The sequence below is a fragment of the Engystomops pustulosus genome, chromosome 2 (genome assembly GCF_040894005.1).
Source record: "Engystomops pustulosus chromosome 2, aEngPut4.maternal, whole genome shotgun sequence".
Lineage (NCBI taxonomy): Eukaryota > Metazoa > Chordata > Amphibia > Anura > Leptodactylidae > Engystomops > Engystomops pustulosus.
Genome location: NC_092412.1, coordinates 52,284,987 through 52,297,773, shown reverse-complemented (window position 1 = coordinate 52,297,773; position 12,787 = coordinate 52,284,987). Strand labels below are relative to the sequence as shown.

The 12,787-nt window shown below is 39.1% G+C and overlaps 1 protein-coding gene across 1 annotated transcript; it reads right to left on the bottom strand.

Annotated features, from left to right (window-relative positions):
• Positions 1–7,295: 7,295 nt before the first annotated feature.
• On the bottom strand, positions 7,296–10,274 carry KRT18 (keratin 18). The gene is made up of 7 exons (XM_072134594.1): positions 9,773–10,274; positions 9,135–9,217; positions 8,787–8,943; positions 8,513–8,677; positions 8,275–8,400; positions 7,796–8,016; positions 7,296–7,492 (listed from the first exon to the last, which is right to left on the bottom strand). Exons 1-7 carry the CDS (start codon positions 10,169–10,171, stop codon positions 7,369–7,371), a joined length of 1,275 nt encoding a protein of 424 aa, XP_071990695.1. The 5' UTR covers positions 10,172–10,274; the 3' UTR covers positions 7,296–7,368.
• Between the last annotated feature and the right edge of the window lie 2,513 nt (positions 10,275–12,787).

Below are 12,787 nucleotides of genomic sequence, written 5' to 3'. Positions count from 1 at the left end.
TTATTCAAAAAGGACTTAAACTTTGTACCGCATCAGAGGATACATAAACATAACCCTGAAGAAGCACAACTTGTACATGCCCTGATAACGCTTGCTTGGTATATAAATATATTTCACATACTTTCTTGTTTATGCCTATACTGCCACCGGATAGGACCAAATTATGATAAGCCTAAACGCTAAACATAGTACCTGGGGGGGGGGGGGTTCTCCAGGTTACTGGGTAGCTTGATAAAGGGTGCCACAGTTTTTAACATACAGTCCAATGTACAGGAAAAAGGTCTGCGACCTCCCTGGTAAAATCTGCCACTTAATTCAGGCAATATGTGGCAATTAGGCAGGGTAGGTGCCAGGTTTCAGAAGGCCCCTGGGCGATAGAGCCTCAGTAGGCCCCTATGCAGTGAACTCACATGGTGATATTACAAATTCAGAAACTAAAACAGTCTCCTGTTCCCTAAAATATTACCTTATCATCCTACACAGCCCCCTCATGTTTATTTTATATAACATAAACCCCTTATGGATTCTTTAGATACAGCTCCCCTCACCCCTATGGATTCCTTGTGTCCACCTTCTGTGGGCCACCCCAGCAGTTCTGGGCCCTGGCACTTGCCCAGGTATGCCCAGTGGTGGAGCCAGCCCTGCAAATAGACATGACAAATGCAATCGATCTACGGGCAATTGAACCAGAGGAAGCACAAGCTGCGCATAATGGCTCTATGGCCCGAATAGCCCAAAATGGTATATTTAGATTATTATTTGGATTTCACTGGTTAGTGCAAAGAGTTTTTTTCTCTTGTTGTCAATAATAAATAAGAGAACCGTACTTGGATATAATGGGGGGCATTTATTAATTTGGGCGCAGGAAGCGTGCTATATTTTTCAGTGGGATGTAAGTTTGTGACGCAAGGGATTTGATTTGGCCCACAAAGAAAAAGATTAGGGATGTCTCCCCATTCATGAAGGTGATATAGATCTCCGTAGACCAGCTTTCAGCTGCTCTAATTTTGCGCCAAAAACTGAGCCACAAAAGGAGTCGGAAAACTAGAAGTGAGAGAAAAGTAACAAATTCTCAATGGCGCCACCATGTGCGCCCAAAAAAAGAAAAAGTTGTGAGTGTCAGAAAACCACCAAAATAGTGGCGCTTCACAATCATAAATAAGGTGCAAGAGGCACAGCAAGGGGGGAAAAAACTTTCCGCCTGTTTTCCGTTTGGAAGGCGATAATAAATGCCCCCCTATGTGTGTGATTTTTTTCATGTATGCATTTTATTTGTAATGTGAGACACAATAGCAGAAGCGTAACTAGGAGAGGCATAGCAAACTTCTGAATGGGACCCCCTTCCCATATACATACTTTACTCACATATATACACACATTTATACACTCTTTTTTTTTTAATCCATTCTTTTTTATTCAACAGTTTTTCAGTTTACAACATTCAAAACAAAAACAGATACCCAACCCCCCTCCCTCCAGACATTTATACACTCTTAAACACATTTATATACACACACACATATACCGCATATATGTTATATACATATTATGCTGTACAATATGTATCCTCCATTTTTTATGTCAGGTCAGATGATGGGGCCCCCTGACACTATGGGCCCCATAGTGACTGCTATGGCTGCTAGCAATGTATTTACGCCCCTGCACAATAGGATAAAATAAAAGTGGTGGTAATGGGATATTTTAAAAAAATATTTTCTGTTTTCCTTTAATTTGTGATTGTCTAGAAACAATGTGACATTTCCAGGTCTGAAAGGTGTGAATGACAACCCCTATGGGAGCTATAATGGCAGATTCCTGTAATTTGGCTTGTCATATATTACTAAGAAAAGGCTAAAAGAATATTATATAATAGGCTATAAGATCCCCTACTCTAATTTTTCACAAGAGATAATGTAAGTCCAAGTGGAGAGACAAACATGGTTAATAATAACACAGAAATCATATAAATCCATCATGTCGTAGGTCTTTACATAAGAGAATAAAGGCCCCGATAATAAAGCGATAAGTACAGGAATGTCTGTCTGGAAATGGTGAGCAGAAATGAAAGGAGCTCCTGAACTGGAACAAATGGCGCTGCTGCATTTTCTATAGGAATGTCTTTTGTTCCAGACTACCTTAAGGTGATTGTGAATATAATTACATAGGCTAGGCTTACATACACACAGACACATTCATGTTCAAGCCTCCAGGGCAGAGGTATTAGAGCTACTGGGCCCCTAATAGAAACTTCTTAATATGGACCCAACCTACCAGGGCCTTGCACGTCTCAGACACTGGGGCTCCGGTACAAAGAGGTCAATATCAGATCACCAGCAGCCTCTGTCACCTATGTCCCTTATGTCTCACTCACCATTAACATTAACCAGTAAAAAACCTAGTGGAAATCATGAAAACACGTACAGCCAAAATCAATCAATTAATGCTATTTTGTGAATATATATATATATTATAATAGAGGGCAGCATGGTGGATTAGTGGTTAGCATTACAGCCTTGCAGAGCTGGGGACCTGGGTTTAAGTCCCTGGGTCAACATCTGCAAAGAGTTTCTATGTTCTTTCTGTGTTTGGGTGGGTCTCCTCCAGGACCCCCGATTTTCTCCCACACTCCAAAACATCCTGGTAGGTTGATTACGTTGTGAGCCCCATTGGGGGCAGGGACCGATTTGGCAAGAACTATGTAGCGCTGCGTAATATGTGTGCGCTATTTCAATTAAGAATTATTATTATTACATTTCCTTATCTGGATACTTATAGGATGGGTTCCCACCACTGTTTAACCACCACTATAAATGTGGATACACAACTGAAATAGAAAATAAAATGTCTGTCTAAAGGCGTATGCCCGTTTCAGCAAATAAATGTTATTGTTTATATAATGAAAAGTTAGAATTTTCCCCACAATTTTCTAGATCTCTGCTTGCTGTCATTCTATAGGAAGCGTCATTGTTTACTTTCTAGGTGTAAACGCCAGACCATGGTCATGTGATGTGCAATGTCCACTCACTCATTTCTAGACGCAAAGCAAGCGCAACACGTGACTGTACCCTGAGTCTTCATGGTCTCTGCATCCTGAGCAACATACTTTTAATAATCTCCAACCAAATCTAAATCACAGTTTACATGTTGGAATTTCTGCAATAAAATAAGCACTTTCAGAGTAACTAATAATAATAATCTTTATTTATATAGTGCCAATATATTCTGTAGCGCCTTACAAATCATAGGGGACACATACAAATATAATAAAACATTATAGAGTACAAACTGTCATAGGGAAAAAATAGGAGTGAGTGACTAGAATTGAACCGTATTTGGTGGACTTGTGCAAGTATATGAGGCGAGGAAGGATATGATCTAGTCTTGTACTGTTTTCCAGTAGATTGTGTTGGGGACACTATGAAACTACAGGCTACACACATCATGTCTCCCTCTAACCGGCATCTTGATACTACATGGCCAGGCCTTTTATTTGTCAATTTGGTAGACAAACAATAATTGCAGAATTCTTCTTTGTCTATAATTGTATTGTCATATAAAACACAATTGTTTATAGCTGTCTGCCTATTACAGCCATTGTCTCTTCCACATCCTGGCAGAGGGCAGGTTTTGCCTTGATTTTGTGAGTCATGTGTTGCTCGTAGTAGGCATACATGGGTGAATGGGTGCACCTGCCACATAATTTCCTCAATATGTCATGAAGATTGTAGTTGTGTAACACAGATCTGTGTGAGCTCATTTCCACTAGTGATATTGATCGGTACTTACCGGGACACCTATGTATGGAAATATTTCACCTTTACTCAGGGATTTTATTAGGCACAGGTATGAAACTTTTGGCTTGTCTTTTTCTTTAATTTTTGAGCCTAAGACAGTCTCCCTTCACAGTTAACCATTGTCTAGTTTTCTGTAGTGTTCCCTGAGTTATCATCTGAATCCAGATATTTTTTTACAAAGTGACAAAAAAGTCACACATTTTGGCGCAAATCTACGGCCTCCCCTGGCCAGGTATAGAAATTAGCTTAGAACTGATTGAGACTTTTGGAAACTTTTGTTTTAAAAAGTCGCAAATTCACTAAAGACCAAAAACCACTAAGATACATATGACCAGCAGAAAAGCCAAGAAAAGTCCCAAAAAGCAGACAAACAAAGCCAGACTTATGGTACATGTGCCCATATGTGTCATCCAATTAAATGTTGGACAAGGCTTTTTTTTAGGTTTTTAGCAGTTTGCTCACAAATGTGCAGAATATTCAATATTGGGGGACGGTCTTCAATGATCTAGTGCCGCCTGCAATGCTCGGAAAGTGAGCACCATCTTTTTTGGTGCACCTTTAATGTACAACGTGTGACTCTATTGAGTCGCTGTGCTAAAATCTGACTAAGCAGTAACAGCCCCTTTAGTTGCACATTTTATCGGTCGGACACAATGCAACCGCGACACAAAACTGTCAGACACATATAAATACATGTGTGAGCAGTTTGCACTTTTTTTTCAGTGCAAAGTCAGACCGAAATCTGGTGCAAACACTTTAATAGTTGTGGCAATAGTATCTAATACATAAAACCACATTTTTGACATTTGCTGAAATCATAGCTGATCTGGGTCTGCTAAGTTTTGCACGGATGGTCCACGATTAGAAGAAGATGGTTCCATGAATACAAAAGTACAGATCTTATAAATGGCAGGGTCTGCTTTTAGCAGCTTAATCCTATTGTAGGACAACTCCTTTAAAAGCTCTAATCCAGCACTGAAATTTAAGGATTACATAACTGAGGTTTTTATGTTATCAACAGGATTAATATAGAAGCTTAATGGATGGTACCTGAGCTGCAGTAACTCCTCATTTCTACTACATAAAGAACAGATCTTTACTTCCAGCAACATTCGGTGTCCTAGTGAATTGTGGTGGTGTTCAACCAGAAGCACATGACTACAGTCAGTCCGTGGATCACAGACCTTGGACTGGGTGGATTTCACAGTCCAACCACTGGGTCAAGAGCGGGACTCCAAGCATCATATATGTTACAAAATCGGGTAATCCTAGCCTTAGGTGTGAGACCTCCACTGATCTGATATGGATGACAACCCATCCCTTTGTTCTTATGGTTGGACATTAAGACTTTCTTTTATTCCTATTTTGCATTGTCACTCAATGACGAATTCCCATGTGTTCACCAAGAATGTTGTTTATGGAATGTCGATTTCTGATGTTCTTTTCTATTATGAAGTGCAAACACCTATGGAGTAAAATACATATTTCCAGTAGTTTTTTCAGTGATGGTGGCTATACTGTAGATATATAGATGGACTGGTCATCTGGAGCTTCAAGAGGTTTATGTAAGGCCACAACTCACTCCTTACACAACGTCTTAATTAGAAGCTACAAATACTTCTTCTCCTTTTCTGTTATCCCAACCATCAATTTCTGTATAAACTCAACTCTCCCTAAGGAATGTAAAAACTCTAAACAGGTCCCTTATCTTTATAGACTCGCAGATAAGCATGTTGCACCTGGATTTTGTATATTCATCTGCTGTCAGTAAATGGAATTTATTCTATTTCCCATAACAAGTTCTATTAGGTACATGCTTATGTTTTACATGCATTTTCCTTTTTACATTTGATGTTGTCTATTCTTGTTTCCACATACCTAGTACCTAGTATGTGTTTTTTAGTGACTTTTGTCCTCTACTTTAAGTAGGAAAACGTACTGCTTGGACTTTTACATAAGATATTGAAATATGGTTATACTTTTCATGATACTTTGGATACATTTCAGTTTTATATTCTGGCAGCTAAATTTAGGACAATAAAAACCAATCTGCTTGGTGACCTCCATTCTTATTATCAGTTGGGGGTCCCAGCAATCGGACCCCCAACAATGTGAGCGGACTCAATGCAAACTCACAAACTTTAGCAGCACATTCAGGCCTAATACCATGAGATGTCTAATAATCACTTTTCTAGTGAAGGACAAACACCACAATGTTTTCTCCCAATCTGGATCATTTTGATTTGTAAATCTTCCCCAATAAAAGTTGGGTTTACTCACTCCAAGATCTGATTCAGAGGAGTGTATAGTACCGTATAGTCATTTTACAATACAGTAAGACTGACCTGCACTTATAGGTCAATAGAGATGACTAAGGTGGAGGTGTCTATCAACTCATGATCCTTAACCTGCAGCTGCTAAAGCACCCTTTATAGATTTTAACATTAAAAAATATTATTTTTTAATTGACAGAAAAATTGAGTGACCCTGGTCTAAAATTTGTGTATAATAATTATCATATAATTCCAACCTCAAAGTGTTTGTATGAATATACAAAAATGATCTTTACTCCAGAAAAATTGATACCCTTGCTCAGTGTCTGAAACAACCCATCCCAACCCAGGGACAAATCTTATACAACTCCTTTATGTGGGGTTCCTACAGGGCTTTCATATATATTTGTATGTCTGTTTATAGGGCCCACCAGTAAAATACATTAAGTGGTCCCAAAGCTACCCTATTTGAAATTCCTGAAACTACCCTGAAACCTAATATCCTGAGGCCTGGGATGTAACTTTTAGGGGGTGCAGAGGGTGCTGTCTAAGCCGGGCCCAGGAGGCTTAGGGGACCTATAAGGTGTCAATTATGTGAAGACTAGTAATGTAAACCATAAATTATAGTCAGGGGCCTGGCACAGACTTTGCACTGGGGCCCATCAGCTTCAAGTTATACCACGGCTGCTGCCTAACCCTTGTATCCAACTATTTCTTATAAGAGCCCATGACAGTAACCTACTGACAGGCTCTTGCTTTGGTGTATGATATATAGTAGATTCATGTGCCATGGATACATGCTTACATAATGGCATATGTGGCTATATGCGATGGGAGGCCCATTGTGTGAGTGAGGACACTGGATGTCTTGCCTCTGAACCAATATGTCATCCTAACTCAGCCTGTATATAAAATAATGTACTGGCTAGTTAATTCAACTATCTAAGCAATTTATCATATGGATGCTTTAGGCTCGTTATGATACTAAATGCTTCCTTATCTGTAGGTGTGTACTGTCCTATGAAGCACATGTATAATGACTGAGGGCCCACACTAGCTAAGGGACCCACATAGGTCCACTAGAGGATCTGTGGATTACTCTGAATTTATATTTTTCCTATATTATTTCTTACAACTGAAAAGTTCAGTTGGATCATTATATATCCAGCTTAATAAAAAGGGAGATTCCCCAACACCAAGCCAATAATAATCACAACTACTACTGGAATAATGAAAACCTGGAGTCTTTATTGAAATGCATTGGAAGGTCAAATAATGCTTCCAGGTGGTGGAAAGGTCAGTTAGGATTGAAGGACACGTGTATCGTTGCTTTCTGATACCACTTTTCCATCTACGATCTTCTGTGTTGTTGTGATGACCTTTTTCACAGTTTGCGTTGTTGATGCTGAAATTGCATCTTGGAGGCTGCAAATAGAAAGCACCAGAAAGTTTAGTAACATGATGATCTACATCCATGGCCTTCAAGTTAGTGGCCTGGGGATTAGCAATACCGGACTAGGGTTGGGTTGAAATCCACCAAGGGCAACATATTATATGATAGCTTATAGTATAGTATTTCATTTCATATTTAACTATATGTTTACAGGCTCTTAATTAGATAATTTCCTTCACTAGAGACCCAACTTAATGAAAGCCAAATATGTGTAGAAGAAATGCTATAAAATGATGAATATCATTGCCTTATCAGGTGAAAGTTTTGACACTTACTCAAAGTCATCCCCATCGAGAAGACGTCTGTATGTCTGGATTTCAGATTCCAGTCTGAGTTTGGTGTTGAGTAGACTCTGGTATTCAAGCTGTTGTCTCTGGCAGTCATTGCGTATTTGTGTCAACTCTGCTTCAAGGGACTGGGCATTGGCACATAACATCTCCAGTTCCATGGCATACCGAGATTCAGTGTCGTTCAGAGAACCTTCAAGGTTTAGTTTCTGTTGAATCAGAAAAATTTGTTAAGCATTATTAAGCATTAGCATGTACAATGGTTATAAATTTATTGCACTCACTACCAGCCCAAAAGGGCCTAACAGATCTTCATTGACTTTTCCACCACCCATTTCATTTTTATCCTCTTCCTTCCACCATGTTCATAAACTGAACCTCAGATTGAAAGCAGATGGCCCCTTTAACTAATGGGTTCAATAACAGCTGCCCTTTTTCTTACTTATTCATGATATTCCATTTTTTACCTGGTTTCTTAGAGTTTCAAGTTCAATTTCCAAAGACTGTATGTTGCGTCTGAGCTCTGTGACTGTGGTCTTTGCGGAGTGAAGAGCCTCATTATCTTGGGTTACTTGTACTGTATGTTCCTCCACCTGTGCATAAAACAAGACATGTTCATTGAACCAGAGACCAGACCAATAAATATCTTATCAAATCCGGTAAGAATAGTATATATTCTTGTAAAGTCACTCATGAAATATTTACCTTTGTCTGGTACCACTTCTCTGCATCTTCTCGGTTCTTCTGTGCCAGTGCATCATACTGGGACCGGATGTCTGCCATGATTTTACCAAGATCTTGAGTTTTGGGTGCATCTACCTCCACGGTGACTGCAGATCCAGCTATCTGAGCCTTTACTTGATTGACCTCCTGCATATAAAAAGACAGATATAAAATCAGTATGTCTTCTATACTGTTCAATGGATTTCCATAACTTTTATGACACCACCCATCTTTATTTCAAAATGTTATTGCTTACATCTTCATGGGACTTCTTCAAGAAGATCAGTTCTTCCTTCAGAGACTCAATCTCATTCTCCAAGTTCAGTCTTGAAATGTTGGTATCATCAATGACCTTGCGCAGTCCATTAATATCAGTCTCCACAGACAGTCGGATAGCCAGCTCTGACTCAAACCTAACAAGAAAATGAAGGAGAATTAGGACAATTCATAACTTCTAAGCTTTCTACTGTGGATTTTCTTATCTTGATTAGTCATGAAGGTAATCTTTATGTGTCACGTTAATGTTCATAAAGTCAAGTTAATGTTCAGCTGGGCTTAGCTTGATACAAAATTTGTATAAACTGAACAGGATAGAGAGACTTACTTCACTCTGAAGTCATCGGCTGCCAGGCGTGCATTGTCGATCTGTAGAACCAGCTGGGAATTCTCTACAGTGCTGTCAAATACCTGGAAGCGGGGAATGATAAAATCAGCTCAAAACCCAAAATAATAAGAATAGTGCAACCGAATTTTTCAATAACATGTTTTTTTAAATGCTAAGTAATTTCTGATTAATTTAATGTTAGTGACAATATTAAAAATATTTCCATAAATCTTAGTGAATTTTTAAAGTTCACATATGAAAACGATCAGAAATTATATAAAGATGAATTTAACAAGTGTTGTGTAGATGTTCTAATCCTAGGAGTCTCACTATGTAATTCCCTAATGATTTGTTTGCAGTTCTCCATCTCTGGCAGGAAGAGAATCCGCTTAACCTCATCCTGTCCACACCCATGTTCCTCACATTCTCCCGTCTCCATCACTCATAGATATTCCACTACTACACATTCAAAATGATAGCCTCAAACACTTGTCTATATTACAATATTATTTAGTACTTAGCCTTAAAAACTTGTCTGCATTACAATAATATTTAGTACTTAGGCACTATATAAGAAGAAACTATATAACTATATACAAGTCTCAAAGTAACAATATGTCTGACAATAAAGTTCTCACCTGCTTCCGCAGTTCTTCCAAAGTCTTGAAGTATGGGCTCCAGTCCTTGGAGGGTCCCTTCTTTTCCATATGTTGCCGAATCTGCACTTCTAGTTTCTCATTGGCTGCTTCAAGACTGCGTACCCTCTCCAGGTAAGATGCCAGGCGGTCATTGAGGTCTTGCATGGTCTCCTTCTCATTCTGGACACCTCCTAGAAGGTTAGCTCCAGATGCAAAAGCACTGGAGCCACCACCAAAACCTGAACCTACTGTAGATACCCTGGATACTGAGATCCGGGCTCCTGAGCCTCCTGCCCCAGCATGGACACTGGCAGCGCTGCTGCTTCCTCCATATGGAGAGCTGAAGGTAAAGGGGCGCTGTCCTCTTGAGGAGTAGGTGGAAAAAGAGGAGAAACTCATGGTTACAAGCTGGTGGAACACAGAGGTTCAGAATGACCACTGGCAAAGAGCTGCTGGCTACTCTGTCCTGCTCTGAGAAGGGGAATTTATACCTAGAGCTCAGCAAAAAGGAGAGAGGGAGTGACGCTGCCCTCCTCCCCCTGTAATCCAGCCTACTGGAAGTATTTACAGGGTGGAGATGCTTAGGGAAAGGGGCAGGTTTCATTCATTCTAAAGTTTTCAGCACGGAGCACATACAAAGTTTAAGATTTCATCTAAGATCTAGACACGGAAAGTAATAATATATTATAAAGTGATAAACACAACTATGCTGTGACTGTGCTGCTTAGGAACAAGGAGTGCTCTACAGTAAGCAAATCATAAGGGAACATACATGCAAATACTATTCATATAACTACTGCCTCATTGTTACTCTGCTTCAGTCTCTTCCAATTTCCTACATCCTGGCATAGTTGTGCCCCTTTAATTAATATGATTTTTAGTAAGGGGAAAAAAAATGTTTATGGGATTGTTTCTGAAGCAACTTATAGATTTGTGTAAACCTCATTCATATAAATGGGAAGTATCACAGAATTTCTTGCAACAAATCTGCCACCTGTGAGCATACCCATATTAGTTTTTCATGAGAATACCCATATATGTTTTTCATGCATTCTCATAAACTGTAGTCTATAAGTCTTCAGCGAAAAAAAGATCAGATTAGGACAAGCTCTTTTTTTCAATATGCATTAGTATCTATATAGTATATAGTAGTATCTGTGGTATTGCAGAGACATCTTTCCCATGTACCTTTCTATAGAACTTGTCAGAAAAGCACAAAATCCTGTAAAGACTAGGGGAGTTTGTCCCACAAGTGGTGTAACCCCTGGTCTACAGGTACCCTTAGCCGTATACATGTGAATACTGAACAAGAAATGGTAAAATAACTACATAAGACTTAAACCTTTACTAAATAATTCCACTAAAAATGTTCAATATGCATACAACAGGAGGCCAAAAGACATATACTCTAAAAAGGGATGAGAGGTACACCACAAATTAGCATCTAACCTCATCTATTGAAGACCTGGGTAATAGGTAAGGGTTATTCGTGACAGCTACATAATATCGGAAATAAATCGTGTTTGGATATCATAAACAGATAACGCCTCCATGTGCTCACAAAGGTAGTTGAAAAGAAAAGAATGGGTTCAATCTCACCGCCAATTGGTGGCGTAGCTCTCATCCCTTTTTTAGATTGTGGGTCTTTTGAGTAGAGTGTGGAATTATTGAGTAAAGATTAAGTTTTATCTAGTTCTTTTACCATTGCTTGTTCAGTTTTATAGAACAGTGATGGCGAATTAGAGACAGAGTGCCCAATCTACAACCAAAACCTACTTTCATGTCGCAAAGTGCCAACATTTTAAGCAGTAACCTATCCCTGCTGTATCACAGGTTTACTGAGGACAACAATAAAACAGAAAGAAGATGGAGAAATTTGTATTGTAGTTTCCCTCCAGGATCCCCTGAAGAGGAAGAATCAGGGGATCCAGAGCAGGAGCTCCAATGATAATCCATCTCTGTCCACACCTTCTCGCTTCTCATGCAGTTCTGACAGCCAAGGAGATGTTGCATTAAAATAGCGCTGATCATAGCATGTCCATGGCTGTCTTGAACCGCAGGAGGAAGCCTTGATTTAAGTCTAGCAAATTATGTCCTAGGGTGAATGCCTGGGTGCCCACAGAAAGGGCTCCGAGTGCCACCTCTGGCACCCGTGCCATAGGTCGCCACCACTGCTATAGAACTTTATAGAAATGCCTGAAAAATACCTGTTAAAATTGTCTGAAATAATGAGTGCTCATAAAAATGTGTGCAATATAAGGCATTTTTATACCCCAAAATAGTGTGTGTAAAGAATGTCTTAAAAGTTTGACTATGGCACAGCTGTTGTCATGCCAAATGGGCAGTAAACAACATGTTTATAAGAACTTACTGATTGATCTATAATATCTATAATATATAATATGATATACAATATCTATAATAATAATCTTTATTTATGTAGCACCTTACAAATCATAGGGGACATATATAAATAAAACAAGATAATATCAGGTCTACCGTTTGAAGGAGCCATAGGGCATTGGAAGTAGCCCAACTCCGGACTTCATTACTGTTATCAAGATAATGCTATGAGATTGGAAGGACAATGGAATGGGAATGTATTTGTACTCCTGTATAAGGAACAAACCAGAAATCCTGAGACTTGCCTGAGCTTGTGATTATATATGTATAGAGTGGTTCAATGGAAATACGGGATGTAAGGAATTCTAATGGACAGGTTACAGGTAAACAAAGGGATTTTGCAATTCAAAGGAAAGTTTCACACAAACAGGGGGGGGGGTAATTGCATTCAAGTTATCTCAGTTTCTGATATATAAAATAAAAGTCAATTTATATTTCCTATTTTAAACCATAAGTATAACTTCTTATAAAAGCCCCTAGCTGGGGTAGATTTCATTTGCTGGTGCAGGATATGCCCCTTGTTCAATTAGAGATGCCCCTTATTCATTAAGCTCTTAGTTGATTAGGTCAATTTTCCAAAGGCCAGGGTTCCACAACAATCCCATAACTTCC

Bases quoted from the DNA above. Each gene is read 5' to 3' on its own strand.
- KRT18 (XM_072134594.1), bottom strand. From the start codon at position 10,171: ATGAGTTTCTCCTCTTTTTCCACCTACTCCTCAAGAGGACAGCGCCCC. The intron at 9,218-9,772 runs GTGAGAACTTTA...CCCCGCTTCCAG, and splicing joins TGGAAGAACTGCGGAAGCAG to GTATTTGACAGCACTGTAGA. The intron at 8,017-8,274 runs GTAAAAAATGGA...CTGATTCAACAG, and splicing joins TTGAAACTCTAAGAAACCAG to AAACTAAACCTTGAAGGTTC.